Genomic DNA, 20984 nt, shown 5'->3' with positions numbered 1-20984 from the left:
AAATGAGCTATTTTGCCTATCTAATCAGGTTTTATACGACTGTAGATCCCCTCAAGCGCATCTTATATAGATACATTTTAAATTCAGTATTTACTTTTAGAATCTACATAAATTTTAAGCGTGAGAGGAACTTTTTGAATTTGCCGCAGCTCTTATTTTCGAGGGGGTAAGTTTGTCCATCAGCGCACAAACTTACGAGAGGAGCGACCGTCTAAATTCAGGTGGAGAAAGAAAGCAAAGTTAGCGACACTTATTTTCAGCCCGGTGCCATTTACTTGTTTCCCTCGCGTTATCTGGCAACCCCGAGCTAACTGCGACAGCGCCAATGGCAGCAAAACAGAACTGTTAGAAGCGAGGAGGATGACAGCAACAAGGTGAGAGGAGATGATGAAGAAGATGAGCGCCGTCTGAAAGCCAGCCATGGCAGCGAGGTATGTGCGCACTGTGAGGAGAGTCGTGATGTGTTGCTGTTGCTCTGCCGTCGTCTTAATTATTAAATGAATGTCAACTTTATCTCAAGTTGCGGGTAGTAATCCGGCTAAATTGTTAGCAGATGCCCAGCAGCTGATGCTAACCAGCTACAACACAGCCAACGTTTCAGCAATACACATCTACCAGTTTAATGCGAGTTAACCTGTTGGGCAATGACTAGAAATCGATCCAATAACGGTCGACATGAGTTACTACTATTCTGTCAGACAACCCCCGGTATCTCAAGTTAACGGCATCAAAGCTATGCAACGCTGCTTAGCTAACGTCCCCTCTATTAGCCAACTTAGGGAATCACAGGCTACCTTTAACGCCTCGATGCTAAAGCTGGTTAGCTCAGTCATATTAGAATGTTTGAGTAGCATCGTGTGCTAACCGCAATCCGGGCCTGCGGGTGTCAAAGCGGGGATTCTTGCTTAAATTTAGGCTTTAAGGGAACGTTCTGTACGGAACTCTGAACAGTCGTTCAAAAAGTGACATAAATATAATTCCTCACCCGCTGTCACGTCGTTTAACTTTCCTCTATTTAGGTTGTCTACACTCAAGATGTTTCTTTTTTTGGGGGGGGGTTTCTCGTGTTGTCGTGTCAACTTGTTGGACGAATCTGTGCAGCATTATTGACCTCAATACTCAGTAAAATGATCCAGGAGAGACTTTGTCAGTGGGTTTAGTGTATGAATTAGAGGAAAAAATTGGTCAATGTATACAGAAAACATACATTTAGGTTCATCTGTTCTTACAACTTTATGATTTTAGATCATCTTTAAAGAAGTATGTTTGCATGATCAAGTTCATGCTAAGAAATATCCAGGGAAATCGAAACTGGTTTACTAATCAGTCTGTTTTTCCCCACTTATTTTCAGTCTACAACCAGCAGCATGCTCTCCAATGCACTGTTGTACATTTATGAAGTCTGAGATGAAAAATTGGAGACGTATTGACATAAATGGAGATGATCTCATCATACATTTTATTTTCTGTTGGAGTCAAATCTGAAACCACTATCAAAGAACCTGCTGAACATATATATATTTTTATTTTATCTGTTGCAGTTCTTAGACTTAAAAAACAAATATAACTCCATCTGTACTTTGAAGAACAGACCAAATATTGAGGAGGAACTGTGGAACACTTATGTTTCTATCTTGTGTGTTTTCCAGACAGAACATTTGCAAATTTCTGCTTTGTTGTGGTGTAGAGCAATGATCAAGTGTTATAGTAGTCAAATCTGGTGTAATAAACCATTGAAAAACACACCAAAAGTTATTCTTTTGTGGTTGCATTTTTCCTAAATGTTAGCCATTATACTTTTTTTTTCCTAGGTGCTGTTTTGACTTGCTTGTAAGCAGATATTTTCCAGGTTATTTATTTTGTTTGTGTGTGTGTGTGTGGAAACGAGCAGTTTGGTCCATCAGTGCGATTTAGGGGAACAATTCTAAGGTGGCAATCAGCTGTTCTTCCTGACACAGCAGTGGAAATGTCACTGGTCCAATGAGTCAGATGATGGGAGCATAGTGCCATCATCTGATCAAAGCCAAAATGGTTAATGGGATCATAATATTTTGCTTGGCTGCATGCCCTGGAAGAGATTTTTTTTGTTGAGGCTTACGAATGAGAAAAATCCACTATCACAAAGACATAATTATACATTTTTGTTTATTTAGTAGTGAAAAGCTGTCCTCTTTTTTGTGTTTCAATGAAATCATGCTTGTTATTTATCGCTGGAGCCAACATCCAGGATTGTTCGATATGTTAGAAACGGCAGGTAGATTTCCTTTCAAGTATGGGGAAAATCCTGGACCGTGGTTGTGCTAATGGACTTTTAAGCAGGCAAACATCTAGCCTATTGCAATATTGACTTTTCCTCAGTGTTTATTGCCACATCATTGTCAAGCTGTTTGTCGCTCTCTTTTCTCACCCTTCACTTTGCTTACAGACAGTTTCCTGCTCTAGGAAAGCTTTTACCCGGACGAGTTGCAGCATTTCTGCATAAAACAGCAAAAGAACTGAAAGTGAAACCGATCCGAATTGATACAGAACCAGAGTGCTGATAATACACCGCTTATCTGGAAGTAACTTGAAAATTTCTAAGTAATGATTTCAGAATCCGTCGGAGGAAAATCAATCTAGTTCATCTCTACTTGGTGCTGGCGGAAAAACAAAAAAAAAACGTCCTCGTTGTCCTGCTCCAACTTGTTGCTATGAAACATGAGATGATGCGTATGCAGAGATGGTCCACAGGCCTTGTTGAGACGAAGACTGTGAATCCGGAGGTGGAAGGGAAAGGATTAGAAAGAGCTCTGCTACTTTGAACATGCGTCGACACGGTCACAAAATGACTCAAGTGATAGTAGGCAGTGTGAGCTGTTCCATCGTTTCTGCCACTGGTTCTCCAAGTTCCACAGCGAATGCCTCGGCCACCTTGATTTTAGCTTCCTGTTTAGATATTCAGACCACAGCCTCGTCCTTCACCGCCATCGTAAAAGTTGCAATCAGATCCCGTAAGCCCACTTAGATAGAAAGACATTAATTTAGCTTTTGACCGCCCCCCCAACACCACTGTATGTTATTTCTTTGAGTGGGTGACATTGTGATAGCACAACATGCATTTACTGCGGTCAAAATATCTTATTTTCAGTGGTCAGAAAGATAATCAGTGTTATCAGCTTTTGCTTTTACAAAGTTTGCCGCCTCTGGATGTTTTGCGTTTGAACTGTGGAGTAACCGAAAGCGTTCTGCATTTACTGGCTGTATAAAGAGACATGATGAGCTGTGTTTGTGTTGGTCGTGACTGGTAAAAAGGAGTTAGCTGATGACAAGGCTGTGTTGCTAGGCAACGCACATCATGGGCTGTGCCTCTTGAAGCTTGAAGCTCGCTGTACTCTCTGCAAGACTAGAGGAAAGTGTGTTCCAGTGTGTCTTCTTAATAAAGCACTTCCCATAAACGCTTGCTTATCAGTATCTGTCTGTTTTGTTTTTACATTTTTAAATGTATTGTAGCAAAACAGTGCTGCACAGCGTACAGTGCAGGCTCCGCAGCAGAACCGCACTGCTTTACCTTAAAAAGCAGCCCGCGCGCTCCCTGTGGAATTCGGCTCAGTTCCGATTGTCTGTCGGAGGGCTGGAGGCGCAGGGATATGCTGCTCAGCCCACACGATTTCAGGTTATTCTAACTAGTGCACTCACTTCATGTGTGACTGGCTCAAACATTGCTTGTGAGACCAGTAAGGCTCTTGTGCTCATGGAGAGCAGGTTTGTTCTGTGGTGCATTAGCACATTTTGTACCAGACCTGTGGGTTTTTCCATTTTAAACAGCAGTCAGCTGAAGAGACAGTAAAACTTTTCTGCTTATTGCTGGTATTATTTCATTTTCTCCAAAAGCTCAACAGGAACATGAGTAAAGTGGTTGCTGTAGTATTTTGTTGCATTTGGTGCAGTGTATAAATATATAATTTATATTTTTGCATTAACATGTTAATGGAACATTGGGTTTGAAAGGATAAATGTGATAATCTTTTCCATCGTTTTAATCTGACGTTAAATAAATAAATTGTCTTGATAATAAATGGGAACTTCATGAAAACACCCATATGGCCAATGCTGACCCTTTGCATTTTGCTCTTTTACAGGATTACATAGTTCAATTTGTCTGCTGAAAAGGGGAAGAGCATCCATATCAACCTGCGTAACGAGTCTCGACACCAAGTATGATTCTTTGGCAGCGGCGGAGGTGAGGAAGCATGGCGCAGAAAGCTGAGGCGCCGAGACGGCCGTGATGACAGCATGGTCCATGGTGGAGAAGCTCAAAATGGAAAAACGCCCATGCAGGGAGCAGAACATTGACTCAAGGGAGGCCGAGCATGCCACGGACGAGTCCGAGGACGGAAGCAGCTCCGAGAGCGAGTCGGAGGAGCAGCAGTGGCGGCGGCAGCAGCACCCCCACAGGCCTCAGCTGGGAAACAACAGCTGCAGGAAGAGGGAGCCCCTCGCCGTCACCAAACCCCACCGCCAGCTCTGCCGCTCTCCATGCCTCGACCGGCCCAGCTTTTCCCAAAGTAGCACCCTGCAAGACTTTCGCGACGATGACTCCGGCGGCGGCAGTGTTGGCGCCACACCAGGCCTCAAGCCCGCCAGCGGAAGGGAGTACCAAACCAAGATGGAGTTTGCTTTGAAGCTGGGCTACTCCGGAGACCAGGTGGAGACGGTGCTCAACAAGTTGGGGGCCACGGCGCTCATCAACGACATTCTCGCCGAGTTGGTCCGGCTCGGGAATAAAGCGGAACACGAAGCTCAACCCTGCAGTGCCACCATCCCGTCAACGTCACGGCCCCCCTGTGTGAAAGAAACTGTCAGTCCGGAAGTTTCAGTAGAAGAAGAATCCGTTGATACGTATGATAACCTTCGACCCATCGTCATTGATGGGTCTAACGTGGCGATGAGGTAATGCAGACAATCTGACCGCCATCTATTCCTATAGATGTGATCCCACTTTATTCAGTGTTGCTGTCTTCTTCCAGCCACGGGAACAAGGAGGTTTTCTCTTGTCGCGGTATCCAGCTGGCGGTCGAGTGGTTTCGAGAGAAATTACACAAAGACATCACTGTGTTTGTCCCCGCCTGGAGGAAGGAGCAGTCGAGACCTGACGCCCTCATCACAGGTATACAACGCTTCTGTAGGCAGCTGCTGTTCTTTCACATCACGGAAAACATCCGAATGTTAAGACTCTTTGATTAGAAGGTAAAATACAACCATTAAAACAAGTTAATAATAAACAGCACCTCACACTGCTTGAACTTCAGATTAGGTCACAGTCCAACCAAAGCTCTGTGCTTTGGAATTTTTGGGCCAACAGAAAATTTTCTACATTTTTTTGCTGTAAATACATCTGCGAGTGTTTTGGGGTGTGTCTCCAGAAGCTTCATATTTTTGCTCAGTCTTCTTAACAATTGGAAGGACGTCTGTGAGGATCACATTTCAAGTTATGCCACAGATCCTCATTTAGATTTACATTTAAACTTAAACTGGGCTTTTCTGATACAATTGATGTAAATCACTGCATTGTAGATCTGGGTTTATGTTTAGGGTCAAGTCTTACTGGAATGTTTAGCCCAGCCCAGTTTATGTCTTCTGCAGCCATGTTTTCTTCCTTCATTTAGCGAATGTAATAATTATTGAATAGTGAATAAAAGTGAGGGGGAAAAAACATTCTAAGCGTGAGTTGTTTTTTCTTCTTTTTTTTCAACTTAATTGAACTTTATCTCTTAACTGCCTGCTGTGTTCCTTTGTATTAATGGTGCAGTTTGTTTATTAATGTTCTGTAACAATATTGAAACTTTTGCTGAACAGCTGTGATTAGGGTGAAATTGCATTACCTGCACGTAAACTATTTACTAATTAGGTGATTTCTGGTGGCAATTGGTTAAATTGGAAGTTATTTTGGGGACTTAAAGGACAGGGACTGAATACAAATTGCCATGGCATTTTTAATTGTAAAAAAAAAAAAACAGTGTACAGTTTTTCTTCCACTTCATAATTTTGTGCCTCTTTGTGTTTGTCTAGCATATACAATTCCAATAGATTACATTGAAGTATCACTTTGTAATCTGTCAAAATAAGGAAATATCCATGGGTATAAATACATTTGCAAGGACTTTAGTTTTTATATTATTACTATTAAATATTTTCAATTAATTTGTCTTTCAGATCAAGAAATCTTGCGCAAACTGGAGAAAGAGAAGATCCTGGTTTTTACCCCGTCTCGAAGAGTCCAGGGCAGGAGAGTGGTGTGCTACGATGATCGCTTCATAGTGAAGCTGGCTTACGATTCTGATGGAATTATTGTGTCAAATGACAACTACAGAGACTTGCAAAACGAGAAACCAGAGTGGAAAAAATTTATAGAAGAGCGCCTCCTGATGTATTCATTTGTCAATGACAAGTAAGAATCCATAACAGAGTTTGGTAGAAGCAAGATTAGACTTGTTTCACTGCATGACTGAAGTAATGAATTGTGTTGAATTGGTCTTTGTTAGAAATGTATTATTTAATTTAAAAGATGTTTATTGGTGTAAAAGGTATTTTACTTAAATGTGGATGTGGAGCCATCAGTTTATGAACTTAAGCTCAACTTAAACTTTAAATGGCTCAAAAAAGTGAAGGAGGCTCTAAAGCTCTCCAATGTTGCTAAATTGAAACAATTCTGAAAAGTCTGCCATGTAAAAGACTAATTAAAAATATGTATTTTGTATTTGTACGAATTTTGTTTTTGTCTGCTGTAATTTTTTAAAATATAAAACATTTAAGTGTGACAACAAACAAAAACAAAATAAAAGAAATCTGTAACGGGAAAATGCATTTCCTCCATGCTGAACCTACAGCCTTAGCTTTCAGGTCACTGGATCTTTGGTTATTTGGAAATTATGATTATTTCATGTTGTGGCAAATTTTCCCTATTGAGTTAGTTCAAAGGTTACAACTAATGGTTCTCTTTGTAACAGGTTTATGCCACCTGATGATCCGTTGGGAAGACATGGGCCGAGCTTAGAAAACTTCCTCCGCAAGAGGCCTGTGGTTCCAGAGCACAAAAAGCAGCCTTGCCCTTATGGTAAGTTCCTGTTTAAAACCATCACATCCTCACAAAAGCCTTAAATGTTTAAAGTTGCTGACATGGACCGTTTTTTTTTTTGTTTCTTTTTTCAAACCAGGGAAAAAGTGCACATATGGTCATAAGTGCAAATACTACCATCCGGAGCGCGTGAACCAACCACAGCGATCCGTGGCTGACGAACTGCGAGCCTTCGCCAAACTGTCCGCGGTAAAAACAATGAGCGAAGGGGCTTTGGCTAAATGTGGTACAGGTCCAGCTGCCTTTAAGGGGGACGTCGGCTCTGAAGCGAAACGCGTGGCGCCTAAACGCCAGTCTGACCCCAGCATCCGCTCGGTGGCCTGCGAACCCATAGAGGCGCTCTCCGTCGCCCGGAAGTCCGAGACGAATTCAGTGCCTTCCCTCGTGTCTGCTCTCAGCGTGCCCACCATGCAGCCCGCCAAGAGCCACGCAGCCGGGGCATTAAACACCCGCTCAGCCAGCAGCCCCGTTCCAGGCTCTCTGCAGTTTGCACACAACTCTCTAGAGCACATGTCCAGCATACAGTACCCCCCCATTTTAGTCACCAACAGCCACGGCGCCTCCGTGACGTACAGCGAACAGTTCCCCAAGTACGACTCGGTCAGCGACCACGGATACTACTCACTCCACAGCGATTTTTCCAACATGAGCATGAGCAGCATGCACAACGTGGACAGTTTCTGTAGCATGGAGCACGAGCATGTGTACCAGAGAACCCCCAGCCACTGCCCCGAGTCCTGCCTCAGCCACTCCAACAGCGACTCATTCTCCTCCTACGGGGAGCTGTACCCGAGCTCTGTGGACAGCAGCCTGGAGGAGAGCATCAAGGGGCAGCAGCAGGCTCCAGCGCAGGCGAGGATGCAGGCCTTCTCCCACGGGTTTCGCCACGACGTTCTCACCAGAGTCCAGAGTTACGGACAGGAGGAGCCTAAGCAAGGTCCTCGCAAGCAGTCAGGGGCGCACCTCGCACCTCACATCCAGCACGTCACGGTGGGAGCCCGCTCCAGCTGTCCTGGAGACTACCCGCTCGCCCAGAACGTCCTGCCGCCATTGTCCTCGCAGCCAACGCGGTCCCTAGGGATGACACGCATGGACAGCATATCGGACTCTCGGCTGTACGACAGCAACCCGATGAGGCAGAGGCGGCCGCCGCTGTGCCGCGAGCAGCATGCGAGCTGGGACCCGCTGCCCTGCGGCAACGAGTCCTACGGATATCATTCGTATCCGCTCAGTAACAGCCTGATGCCGTGTTGTGAGCGGGTGATGGTCCGCAGCATGCCAGACAAAATGGAGCAAATCTGGAACTCGCCGTGGGAGAACCCGTCCGCGGCCGAGCACCAAGAGCGGTACGTCATTCCAGATCACCAGTACCAAACATACAGGAACCTCTGCAACATCTTCCCCGCGTACATCGTCCACTCGGTCATGGAGAAGAACCCTCATTTAACAGATCCACAGCAGCTCGCAGCTGTGATTGTCACGAAACTGAGGTCATGCCACTGAGCAATGAGGAATTTGATCAGAGATTAGGCATTTATTCGCTGTGGCTGCATGTGCAGCTCTCAGGAGCTTCTTATTCTGTCTTGTATCGTTGGAAATTGTGTGGATCAGATTATAGATCTACAAAAAATGGCATATATTTGGGGTAAAAAAAAAAACAAACTCATGGTAGAAGATGTTTTTTATCTGAAGTTTAGTGTAGCCGATATGAAAAGTGGAACTCTTTTAAAGGAACTCATTCATAACACATTCACACCGCCTGAGCAGGAGCAGCAAAGCTACATTTGTTCACTGTCACTTTATTTTAGAAAATATCTGCAGGAGTGTTAATACGTTTAACAAATATTAAATTTTTTTAAGCATTCACATAGCATTTCTTATATGTTTGAATGTACTCATTAAAACAGACTTGGTAGCTATAAATGCGGTGATATGCCTTAACCGTTGTCAAATTACAACCAGAAACTTCAGTGTGTTTATTGAAAAGTTATGCAATATGGAAAGGTCTTTAGCCTCTTTTAATCTACTAACCCTAAATAAAAATCCAGCGCAACCTGTTGCCTTCAGAAGTGTCAAAAAGGTCTAAAAGCATTCCCCTGAACACACCATCTCCATGGTGACAGCATCATTTTCTTCAGAGGGAGAAGGGAAGGTGGATGGATCTAATGATGGCGCAGTCCTTCAAGAAAACGAGTTAGAAGCTGTAAAAAACTAATACTTGGATAGAGGTACACTTTCCAGAAGGACAACAATCTAAACATCCAGCCAAAACTGCAATGGTAGGATTTATATCAAAGCATATTCTTGTGTTAGAAAAGGTCCAATCAAAGTCCAGATCTGATCTCCATTAAAAATGTGTGTCATAACTTTCTGTTCATATGCCCTACATGTAATCTGAACAAGCTTGAGATAGTTTAATAAGAATAAGCTCAATTTTACCATCTAAGGTGGTAAAGGTGTACCTCAAAGAGACTTATCACTATAATTCCAGTAAAAAATGCTTCTGTTCGCTAAGGGGGCCGAATAAGTATGTACACCACAGTATTCACATTTTTATTTGCAAGTAAATTTTTTTTGCATAAGCTGGTGTTGGCATATCACGTCTTAACAACAAAATGAAAAGTCTTGAGAAACAATTTGTCAAGTTTCCACAGCTCTCAAAATACAGCAACAAGTTGAAAACATTCCTTTCTATTCATCAGTATACAGCTACATTAAAGCTGCTGCTTTTATAGAAATGGTGAAGTTGGTTGTACTTGCCAAAGATACTCTGTTATTCATGGCAGTGGCATTATCCTTTGATGTACTTCCGAGGCTTTTTAAGCTGCTAAAGGTGACGCAGCTCAGTCACTGCATCTCTTTCCTGAACTTTGCTACCTTAGCTAGAGCTTCCTCTCCAATTGTCCTGGCGTTGTTGTTTCTTCTGCTTACGTTGCTAACGGGGCTAAATGAAGGATTGCTTGATTAGCTAGCTGACTGTAAATGGCTTCGAAGGTAACAAAAACCAAATTGTGACTAAGCATTGCAGAAACGTCCGTTCGTATCAAGGCGCTTCTATATTGAAGAGGCTTATTGTGTGCAAAAAAAAAAAACATTTTAAGTATTAAACTCCCTCTAATAGTTAGGTTTAATAACTGAAATGCTCTTGTCGTATATTATTACTATATATTATTATTTTATAAATTAGCTTGCTAGTTTAACCCTAAACACATGGCAACAATTTGCTCGGCAACAAATCTGGTCAAGGACACATCTGTGTTTGTCCACATGTAGCTTTCCTGAAGACGCTGCTCAGGCCCTGTGAACGCGTTTTGTTTCTGGTGGAGTGGAACTATAAATAGTCTTGCTTTGCAATGCCTCTGCTGTACATAGTACTTGTGATATATAAATATATATACATATATTTTTGTGCATTTATTTTCAAATGAAGTAAGAGGGAGGTAGGTATATACCTCACAGCATGACCTATGACTTTATGGCCTTATATCTGAATGACCTCACGCTTTAGTCATTGTCTGATTGGTTCAAGTGGACGTTGTCATTAAAGCCTAATAATTTTCAAACGTAAAGCACTATCACAATATCTAAAGAGATATATTTTCTCAAAAAAGCTACTATTTTGGTAGGATTTGACTGTGCACAAAGCAAGCCAAACAGAGATTTGACTTCTAGATGCGTGCACATATTTATGTACATATAATCTCACGAAAGCCATTATTTTAAAGTTATTTATCAGCTGCTAAGAAATGCCAAAAAAATGAAACACAAACAGAATTTCTATAGTGTTACGAACTAGCATTATTGTAATTTGTTTCTTGGAGTCAATTGGAGTATAATCAAAAATAGTTCTGTATTTAGGATTTCAAAGTTCCTTTCCTGACCTTATTATATGCAGCGTTCAGGATTTGACTACAAATATATCTGTGGAATCTCTTGTGCTGGTTGTTTTCAGTGTAAACAACCAGCACAAGAGATATCTGTTGAATCTCTTGTGCTGGTTGTTTTCGGTGTAAAAGTCATCACTAAATGTTTGTTCAAAGCAGTAGTTCTGTCAACGTCAAGTTTTCTGTGAAGCCGTTGGGTTTCCAGGAGCAGGTTAATTAAGTTTCACACTTTTACACTCACTCAGTTGTTCTAAGTAGGGAGGAGCCAGTGTGAGAAATGCAGTGAGAATCCGGTTTCACCACAAATACATAGAACATGCCATAGAATTTAAGTAACTTTTAAATAAATTTCCTGATTTAATTGGGCAACATACTCTTTTAGTTTTCACACCATGATAGAAAATACTTTCAAACAGGCAAATTTGTCTTTGTTGTAAGCCAAGGAAATCAGGTAGCCTTCTTTCAGCCAGCTGACAAGCAGAGTGCAACGGCAAGTGACAAGGGTTCCTATTTTCCAGGTCTGGACTAGTACAAAAAAAAATAAACAGGACAAATTATTTGTATTTCCATACTCTTATTTATGCATCTCATTTTTAAATATTGTATGCTCCCTTCCGATTTTTCTGTGTATCTGTTCTTCCTTTTTTCCCATTTTTCTTTCCTCCCTTTCTTATCCTTTTTCTCTTTTTTTTTCTCCACCAGTAGTTCCTTATTCTACATTCCTTCTTTCAACCCTTGTATTTTTTCTTGTTTCCTTTATTACTTTTGTTACATGTATTCTTTCTTGTCTCCTTCCTTCCTTCATTTTTTCCCTCCATCCCTAACCCCTCCTCCCATTTTTTTCAGTTTCCACGTTTAAAGCCTGCCCAACTGTAGGAATAAATGCTCAAGTGAACTTTAGTCTTTTTCATTGTGAACTGTCAGCACAGTTTGCAAGAAGATTTCAGTGGTTATGAAACCGTAACAGTTTTAAACCTTGGCGTCGCTTGAGGTAGCGAGACGGTGTTTCTCCGATGAAGACTGGGCTCAAAAAGTATACAGTGGAACGTGAAGCGTTTACAGTGGAAAACTTATGTGTCAGCAGTTTATAGGGGCAGCCAATCACTCACACTCTAACAGTAAACGCTCCTGAGGATTTGCAGATGACTTGTAACATTTTCCCTACTAGACGTGGTTGAGTTTACATTTTAGAGGCAGACAACACTATCTAGTTTCAGTAGGTATCAAATTTTAGATAGGATAAAAACATGGCTAATTGTATGCAAAGTGATGTAAGTTAAGAATCTATGCTTTGTGAAAACCAATATAATGTAGTTTATTATGATGTATGTAATGAATTCATGCCTTAAGCTCATCTATTCACCAACCTGGCTTCCTATGTGCATATCGGAGTGTTCAGTCTTTGAGAAGGGAGTTTTCCTAGCTGAGGTAAACGCCGTCCTCCACATTTGTTGGATAACCCCTTAAAAGATATTGGTATTTTTGCAGTAACAGAATCTCAGTCTTAAAATGTTGCTAGAGTTCTCCAATAGGGAGCTTTTGAGATTTTTTCTTTTCACTATCTGTGACGTGGATGCTCAACACATCCAGTTTTACATTTCAGTTGTTCCTCTGAAAAGTCTGATAATCCAGAAAGAGCTGCTACTTTGTGGCTCCACTTTTTAAAGTAGACTTTAAACATTAGATTTTATTTTTAAAAACCAGCAAAGGTAGGTAGGTAAGTAGCTGTTTTGGTGGAATGAAATGTGCTCTTGTCTTTCCAATTTTATTGAATGGTGTGTCACATTTTTTACCCCAGTGGGGCACAGATAGATAGTACTTTAAATTAACTTTTTTATTAAAGCATTTTTTTTTTAGTTTAAGATTATTTTACTGCTATAAAATATGAATTAATTTTAGGGCAGAGGGTTGCTGGAAATGCAGTAGATATTTGTTAAAACCTGCCACAGTGAAGCAGTGTCAGCCATCACAGTTTAACGTTTGCATCGGATTTTATATTTATCTGACGTTACATTTGCCAGATGTAAAAACAAAAAATAAAAAAATCTGGCAGTAAAGGCTGTAATTATCGTCACATCTTATAGATTATGTCTTCGAAACTGTAAGCAAAAGGGTTTTCTTATAAGCCAATAAAGGAAATTTAGAGGCAGAACTTCCTGTAGGGCTTTTAGTGGGAGGCTTGATTGCTGGAATACACACATGTACAATAAAACATTTCACATGGATACGTGCAGCCAGAGTAGAAGTAGTATGGAAGGCTGTACGTTGCAGCACATTGCTCTCAGGATGCTTTCAGATTCTCCATTTAAAGTCTATTTATGCCAGAAACCATTGGTTACCGTCCACAGTGTGCTCTGATCTAGCAGTGGTTTATTTTGTGAAAAATCCTACATGTAATATGTAGTGAAACCCAAAAGTTAGCTATGTACAGTTCAATATAGCAATGGCATTGCAAAACTTTGTACTTTTCTGTATATTCTCTTTATGCGCCTTAAGATCCTGAACAGCGAGCTATAGGGTTGAGCTTTCACGCTGTGCAACTTCAGTGGGATTATTTAGTTGTTTGTGTGAGGCAGAAACACAAAGTGAGAAGTAAAGTGGCGAGGTTTTGACCAGAAATCTTGTCAGCGATTCAGCAGGCTCCTATCTGCTTGTTTTAATGAGCACCTGCCTCCTCTGTGCTGCCCCCTTCAGGACAAAACGTGCAACAGGCAGCTGCAGAAGTCGGGGAAGTTGCACCGTGAAAGCCAAACCGCATAGCAGGGCCACACTTTGCCTGCTTTTAAAGGGAAATACCACTCATTTTTCTGGATTCAAGAAGGTCATATATTATTGGCATGTTCTTTAATATGAGAAACTGTGGGGGGGGGGAGTAGGGGGAGGGTTCTTAAAATCCCCAATCAGTAAGAAAAGCAGCATCATACTCGTGGTGGTATTACTCGTTAACAGCGCTAACTGTGTGAGCCTCTCGGTGGTGCTTTAAAAAATGGATTTATTTTTAATGTTTTGGGTACAACCGTGGTATATGACGGCATAAAGAGGAAAAAAAAAAAACCTGTTGAATGTGTTCTGCCCGAACGACGTTTTTGGGCTTTGCTGACTTTGTTTTTTTCATGAAAAAAGACGAGGCCACTTGAGGCCGTCTGTCTGTTCATGAGAAGGTGAAACAAACTGCCTAAATGTTTCTACATGTGAAACAATCAGATTGCAAGGCTGCTGTCAAGGTTGTTTCTGGCATTTGGCTAAAAGTTTGCGTGCCATCCTTTTCCCCTAGAGATTACTGGATTATCTGAAAAAAGTGAATCTGAAACCCAGGAAATTTACATTAAACTGAAGATTAAAAAAAAAAAAAAGATTATAATGTCTAATCTTAACACTGGAACAGTCTTTTGCCCAGATGAACTCAAGAGTTATTACCAAACGTGTGTTAAGGTGAGCTTAGTGATGTTAGGCACAAAAAATGTACTTGATTGTAAAGCGTCTGGTATATTGAGCATGCACAAAGAGATAACACATCCCTTACAAGTAAAAATTTCATTAAGACAGCAGTGTAGCTTTAGTTGCGCATGTGGGTAATTCAAATGATGATCAAATTCTGAAAAAAAAAATCATTTTTTCTTTTTTTAAGTGATTTTTCTTCACTTTGCAATTTAAAACCCTGAGCTAAATTACTTTATTTTTGTCTTTAGATAAGAAAAAAATCCAGACATATAGATAAGATTTTTTAAAAATGTCTCTAAAAGTAATAGTTGTGTTGAGATAATCATGGTAATTCTGTCATTTTGTTCAAAGAGTCTGGACTTTGATTTACTAGTACTAGATTAGACTCAATAGGTCAGAATAACATATAGTAGAACTAGTGATTTATTTTTCTTTGTTTGAAGTACTATAAAAACTACTGAAAGTCTGGAAATTCGAGCCAAAAGTACAACTTTTGCCATGAGAATATCCATAAGTGGATTCCAGAGATTTCTGTGCAATGGACTGCTCCCACAGCCGAAGTAAACCTCCCACTGTTGTTGGAAAAATACTTCCAGTGTTCCCGATGCAGAGGTTCGAACTCTAAGGCACCGTTGGTGATGTTGCGCCCCTTCCTTCTGGTTTCAATGTGCCGCAAACAGCTAAGCCACAAATGTCTAGAATTGACTTTTGCTTGTTGATACAAATTGTATCTATACCTTGAATGTATTAAAATATGAAATGTATAATATGAATATAATTTTATTTAATTGAATGGGAGAGGGTGTAATAATGCCATAATGTTTGTGACACTATGTGTCACTGGGAGTAGCCCACTGGTATGTACTAAATCTTACTGGGTACAGTAGTTACTTTGCAGGGACGTTTATGTGCCACTTAAAAGTGCACAGATTCCCTGTGTACAGCAGTAAGTATCATGTCCTCTCTGTAGATAGTTACACATGTGTGTGTGTGTATATATATATAGAAATGTAACACGTGGGTTATTCATATACTTCTTAAGGTAATTTCTGCGTTGCAACCCATGCATCTTCTTCTTCTGAATGAACGTTTTAATGGGAATTTTAAGTATTTTTGGATATATTTTGCCTAATGAAACATGCCAAAGTTATTCCTGGGTGGCTTCGTCAAACATAGTTTCATATGGTTTTTAGCGCACAGGCTGCCGATGAACGACTTGTGTGCTTACACGGACACAGGACGGTGATTGCACACAGGAAGTTAGGAGTAGCCCAACGAAAAACACAAATCTGGATTTAGCCTGGTGGTTGAAGGACTAATTCAGAATTTTCCAGGTCCTACCGAGATTTGTGTTTAATGTTTGTTACTCCGACGCTCTTAAGTTGGTGTTTATTGAAATGTTTGACAGTTGATTTAATGAGCAACCCTTACTGTTCACAGAGCACAGGCGTGTTGAGTCGTGATTTGTTTGACTATTTAATTATTCACAGTGTAATTTAGTAATTTCTGCATCCGAGGCTGGTTTTATTGAGGACTTTAAGGATGATATTGTCAGTTTCATTAAGTTCCGATTGAGCTGTTGTGGGAACAGAGCGAAACCAAAGTGACTCCAGATGTGACGACATATCTGTTGAAAACTGGTTCAAAAGTGTTGTGCAATTTCGCGCGACCGTTTGGAATTGCTGGTGTACAAAATGCCACGGCGAGGCGTACACACACACACACACACACACCTAACTCGACTGTACATAAACAGAATTCAGTGTAATACTCAGGTTTAGTCACACAAACTTTATAAATCACAGACTTTGTTGTTTTCTGATGTGGAGAAATGCAGTGGTCACCTCTGTGGAGTAAATGTAGGTCTCTTGTTTGAGTAGACCATGTGTCTACTTTTTACGGTGTAAAAAAAAATAAAAATGACAAAAAAAGGGAAATGTACAGCAAGTTTTTGTGTTGTGATGATCAGCAGTATTGTAATCCACACTGACTGGAATAAGCATTGATTTTATAGATCAAAATTAACAAAAATACTAGAGTATTTGAGTCTGTGGGCTCAAACAAAATGTAAGTCTTAATGACAAACTGTGTTTCTCCATAAATAAAGCAAACTTCTGTTCAACCATTGTTTGGTCTTTTTTTATTTTTTTTTTTTTAAAACTTTTGACTAAAAGCAGAATGTTAAGGATGAAGTAGCAGTTGAAGTCACATACATCTATATTTAGTTCATACATTAATGCATGGTTGTCATTAATTTGGGACTTTTGAAGACAGATTTGTAGGGCTGTAACTACTGTATTATTGCAGTAATTGATTATTCTGGTGATTTAATTATGCCACTGGAAGAGTTCTGGGCACAGCATACTTACAGAAACTGGGTTCGTTATGTTAAATGTATATGTTCTTATGCAGTTTTGGCTTAATTGCTGCTGTGACTGTATTGTTCTTTCCAACAAATTACCTTTTATTGAGTCATTAGCAATTAATCGGTTGTTAAATTGGTTGACGATTATTTCAATAATCAATTAATCGGATTAATCGTTTTGGACCTACTGATTTATATATTCTTTTTCAAGTGAAGGAGTGCAAGTTTACAATTTGTATTCACCTTCTCCATACATGATTAAATGTATACATACTGTATAGACTAAAATACATGCATATACCTGCACTAAGTTTGGATAAAGGCTGCATTAAAAAACAACAACAAAGGTTTTGGCATAATTCTGCCTGGATATTTTACGAGTCTTCTTCTTAGTCCACATACTTTCAATTGGTTTGTTGCGTTTCAATACCAAAATCAATTTTAATATTTTTCCGATAATTGTCCTGCTGAGATACCAAATAGTGTCCAAGTTTCATTCAAACTGCTGATAATGAGTTATGGTTGTGAATAATTTTTGTTACATTTCCTGCTTTTTATTTTGTTTTGGTCCATCGTTAAAAAAATACATTGAGAATTTTTGTTTAATGTGACAGAACTCATGCGCCATCTGCTGGTGGATAGCTGTAATAGGAGCACCAGGATTTCACTTCAATAAAAGAAAATCTTACACAGGCATTTCTGTTTATGTCATCCTTCATTTACGCTTTATTTAAGAAAATCAGGGTGTCCGCACGTCCTTAAAAAGTTTTGAATTCTGAAATCAAGTATTTAAAATGTCAAAGTAATTTTTAAAAATGTAAGTTGGCCTTAAATTTAGTCACGGAAGGACTATTTCATCTCATATATTTTATGTAGACTTTTTATTTATTTATTTTTTTGCCTCAAAGAATTTTTCATCAGGCAACAACGTCATTACATTTTTCTGTCTCAAGATGGTTCAGGCTACCGCTAACTAGCTAGCTTGTGGCTTTTTTCCCCCGTCTATGTGCAAATTTATCACCAGTTGACTGGACTACATTTGTCAAACACCCATCTTAACTCATAATGGCCTTAATAGTCTTAAATTTGAGTTGGTGAAACCTGCAAAAACCACGGAAATAATGCAAATACTATGCAAAGTGTGAGTTTTGTATTGAAGAAGATTAGGGCCACTGGGGGGGAAGAAGAATTCTGACTTTTGTCTCAGAATTCTGGGAAAAAAGTCAGAATTTTTTTTTTTTTTCAGTGGCCCTAACCCTGTTCCGTAGTTTTATATGGGTGATTTCTACCAAAGAACAAAATCAAACCAAATATTTTTTTCATTTCTTTTGGTGTGCACATGCATAATCTATAACTTAGAAGAAAAAGACAAAGAGCTGAACTCATGTACTGTCTCCAGATAAGAGCTTCCTCAGGTAAAAGGATGATTAGACATATTCAACAATGTCTGTCTCCCTTCAAGGGGACACGCAGTAACGATGGCCTCGACCTTGACCGTGGAGAGTGCACATTATCTTGGTGATGATGTGAGAGCAGCACGGTGCTTATTCAGGTGAACTGAGACGGTGGGAGGTCATCTTGCCCTGGGAGAGGAAGCATGAGTCAACACTGGAAGACCAGTCACCAGTCACACCAGTCAGTCAGCTTGCAGAGACTCATTCATGTAGCCACTGGTGTTTTCCACAGGAGTGCCGGTATTGCTTCTGTTCGGTGGGGCTCTGCATGCACCGTGCACACACAGAGAAAATGGGTTTTGATGAGTCATTCAGAGAAAGTCTCAGTTGGCCTGCAGCTTCTGTCTCTCGTGATTGTGAGAACCCGAGGGGGACGAGACGTTTGAGTCCCGCTGATGCAGCTGCAGTTCAGTTAACACATTCTGACATTTCTGAGGTTGCCGTTTACAGTCTGTCCTCACTGTACTGGAAGATTTTACTGCTATATAATTAGCTGCAAACATGCACACTTCAACCAGAGTAAGAGTCAACAGTCAACTCAGTGTGCATGTGTTCAGTGTCAGAGACTTCAGGCAGACGAACTGGACAGAGAACGTAGAATGTTATATGGTCAACAAGTAAAATTTGAACAAAAATTAACACCTTTACTTTTACTGCTAATCACTTCTTTTTGGATTCTTTTTTTTAGCATTTTATGAGACTGAAAAAAGCACACAAAATGATGGATTTTTAGTTAGTCCTCCTTGCTCAGTCTTCAAAGTTCTGTATTTTCTCTTCTTTCCAGTTGAACCCCACATGTTTTCAGAAGGATTTACGTTTTGGAACTGAGAGAATCATGGAAGAAGATTGATGTTATGTCTGGTGAACATAAATTATCATGAATTATGAATTATTTCAATTAGCAAAGCTAAATAATTTAAGTTGCCTGGCATGCTCACACAGTTTTATGATGCCATGCATTTTCACCTGGCTTCCAGATCCGTCACCATACTTAAAAATACGTATGTGGTGCTTTTTCACATGTTCATCCTTTACTCTATCTACAACAAACCCACTTGAAGTGACAAAAAATTACCACCTGACTCTACGTAACCAAAGCTATGGTTTCAGGTAAAATCCCAGTAGTTTTTTTGGAAGCTCCTCTTGAATCATGTCCTGGAACACCAGCATTTAACCAAAAGTGACAACAGCTTTGACATCAAAATATATGAAACCCTAAACTGTCCAGGGTGTGGCAAGCTTGCATCCAGTTGCAGCCGTGCAGCTTTCTTCTGCTGCAGCCGCGGCTCTACTGCAGGCTCAGGCTGCTGAAAAGGTCCAATCGCCCTGTAGACACTCAGATTCAGAGATTCTTTCTCCAAGAGGGAGACATGCCTCAACAAAAGATTTCTAGCTCCACTGCACAAACCTGTGTTATTAATAATTAACACAAGTTTGTGTTAATTATTAATAACACAAACCTGTTATTAATTAACCTGTTACTAAAAGTCATTGCTCATGTTTCAAACAATGATCAATGTCTGCAAAAAAATGTAACAGGTAATAATGCCCAGAAATAAATGATTAAAATAGTGATCAAAATCCCAAACCGGAGAAGCCTAAAGAACTTACCACAAATACATCTGATAGCACTATTATTATATATATTTTTTTTAAAGCACAATATTTCAGAATTTAGCCAAACTATCTGATTAAAACTGAACAAATTTAAGTTAGAAATTCACTCTTAAAGAAACTCCAAAGCTGAAGAACCAACATGCGCTGATAGGTGGCGGTAAAATTCATGAATGACTCTGAGTCATTATTTTTTCCAGCAATGACAATGTTAAAAGAAAGCAATGCTAATGTTAAATAACTCTTGAAAAGGTTCTAATTAGTTCCTGCGGCAGAAAGTGAGAGTGGGGAAGATGCCTCATTAGGTTACAAAATAGGCGTGAAGATAGAAAACAAGGAACCTGGAATGAACTAAGTCAAAGGTCAAAGAAGATGAGACAAAAATGCAATATTTTGTATTCTTAGTTTTTAAAAAGTAATCAGAGATGTGGAGGTTCCTCCGTCTTTTCCCCAGTGTTAGTATTTATTTAAATGTTTTCACACAACATATTTATAATTTCACACTTTTTGTGTCTATTGCATTAGGTTGTTTACTATTATGGGTGCACACATTTAGTAAACACCTTTTGTTTATTTGAACCATTAATTACTTTGTTTTGCTGAGTTTGAAGGACTGGCTGAGTGAGAGGACTGGTTGAAAGGCAAACCAGGAAGTGGAACAAACCATCAGGCTGCTGGAAGCAGGGGACTTGATGATAAAGAGTCTGCCTCTCTCTCTACTAATAGCATAACTGCTAAAACGTTTTTGGTGTTAGGTTGTTTTGTTTTTACAGTTGTGTTGTAGTCAAAATGTGTTGGTTTGAATTAGTCATTTATGTTTATGCATTGTTTGTTTTTGTCTCATCTCCCACCCCTCCTCGTTTGTGCAGGCTAGCCTTTGTGTATAAATTCCCCTGTGTGTTCATTGTGTGAGGTCAGTTTTTGGTTTGTTATCCTGAGTTAGGTATGCCTTAGTTGATTTCTTTTGGGCCCATTTTGTTATATTTTTGAGATTTGATGTCGGAAGTCTTTTGTGAAGAATTTTTGGAAAAATAAAGAGAAAATATTTTTTTATATATGCCTTTGTCTTTGCGCCTAACTGGTCGGACCGCAACAAGAAAATTAAAAGAAAT

The 20984-nt window shown here is 39.9% G+C and overlaps 1 protein-coding gene across 1 annotated transcript; it reads left to right on the top strand.

Annotated features, from left to right (window-relative positions):
• The first annotated feature begins 214 nt into the window (after nt 1-214).
• Nucleotides 215-17498, top strand: zc3h12b (zinc finger CCCH-type containing 12B). The gene is made up of 6 exons (XM_005814515.2): nt 215-431; nt 4119-4929; nt 5007-5146; nt 6193-6427; nt 6987-7093; nt 7194-17498. The coding sequence occupies exons 2-6, from the start codon at nt 4265-4267 to the stop codon at nt 8615-8617; spliced, it is 2571 nt and encodes an 856-aa protein (XP_005814572.1). The 5' UTR covers nt 215-431; nt 4119-4264; the 3' UTR covers nt 8618-17498.
• The last annotated feature ends 3486 nt before the right edge of the window (nt 17499-20984 follow it).

Source organism: Xiphophorus maculatus, chromosome 11 (assembly GCF_002775205.1).
Source record: "Xiphophorus maculatus strain JP 163 A chromosome 11, X_maculatus-5.0-male, whole genome shotgun sequence".
NCBI classification, from domain to species: domain Eukaryota; kingdom Metazoa; phylum Chordata; class Actinopteri; order Cyprinodontiformes; family Poeciliidae; genus Xiphophorus; species Xiphophorus maculatus.
This window is presented reverse-complemented; position numbering and strand designations above follow the sequence as displayed.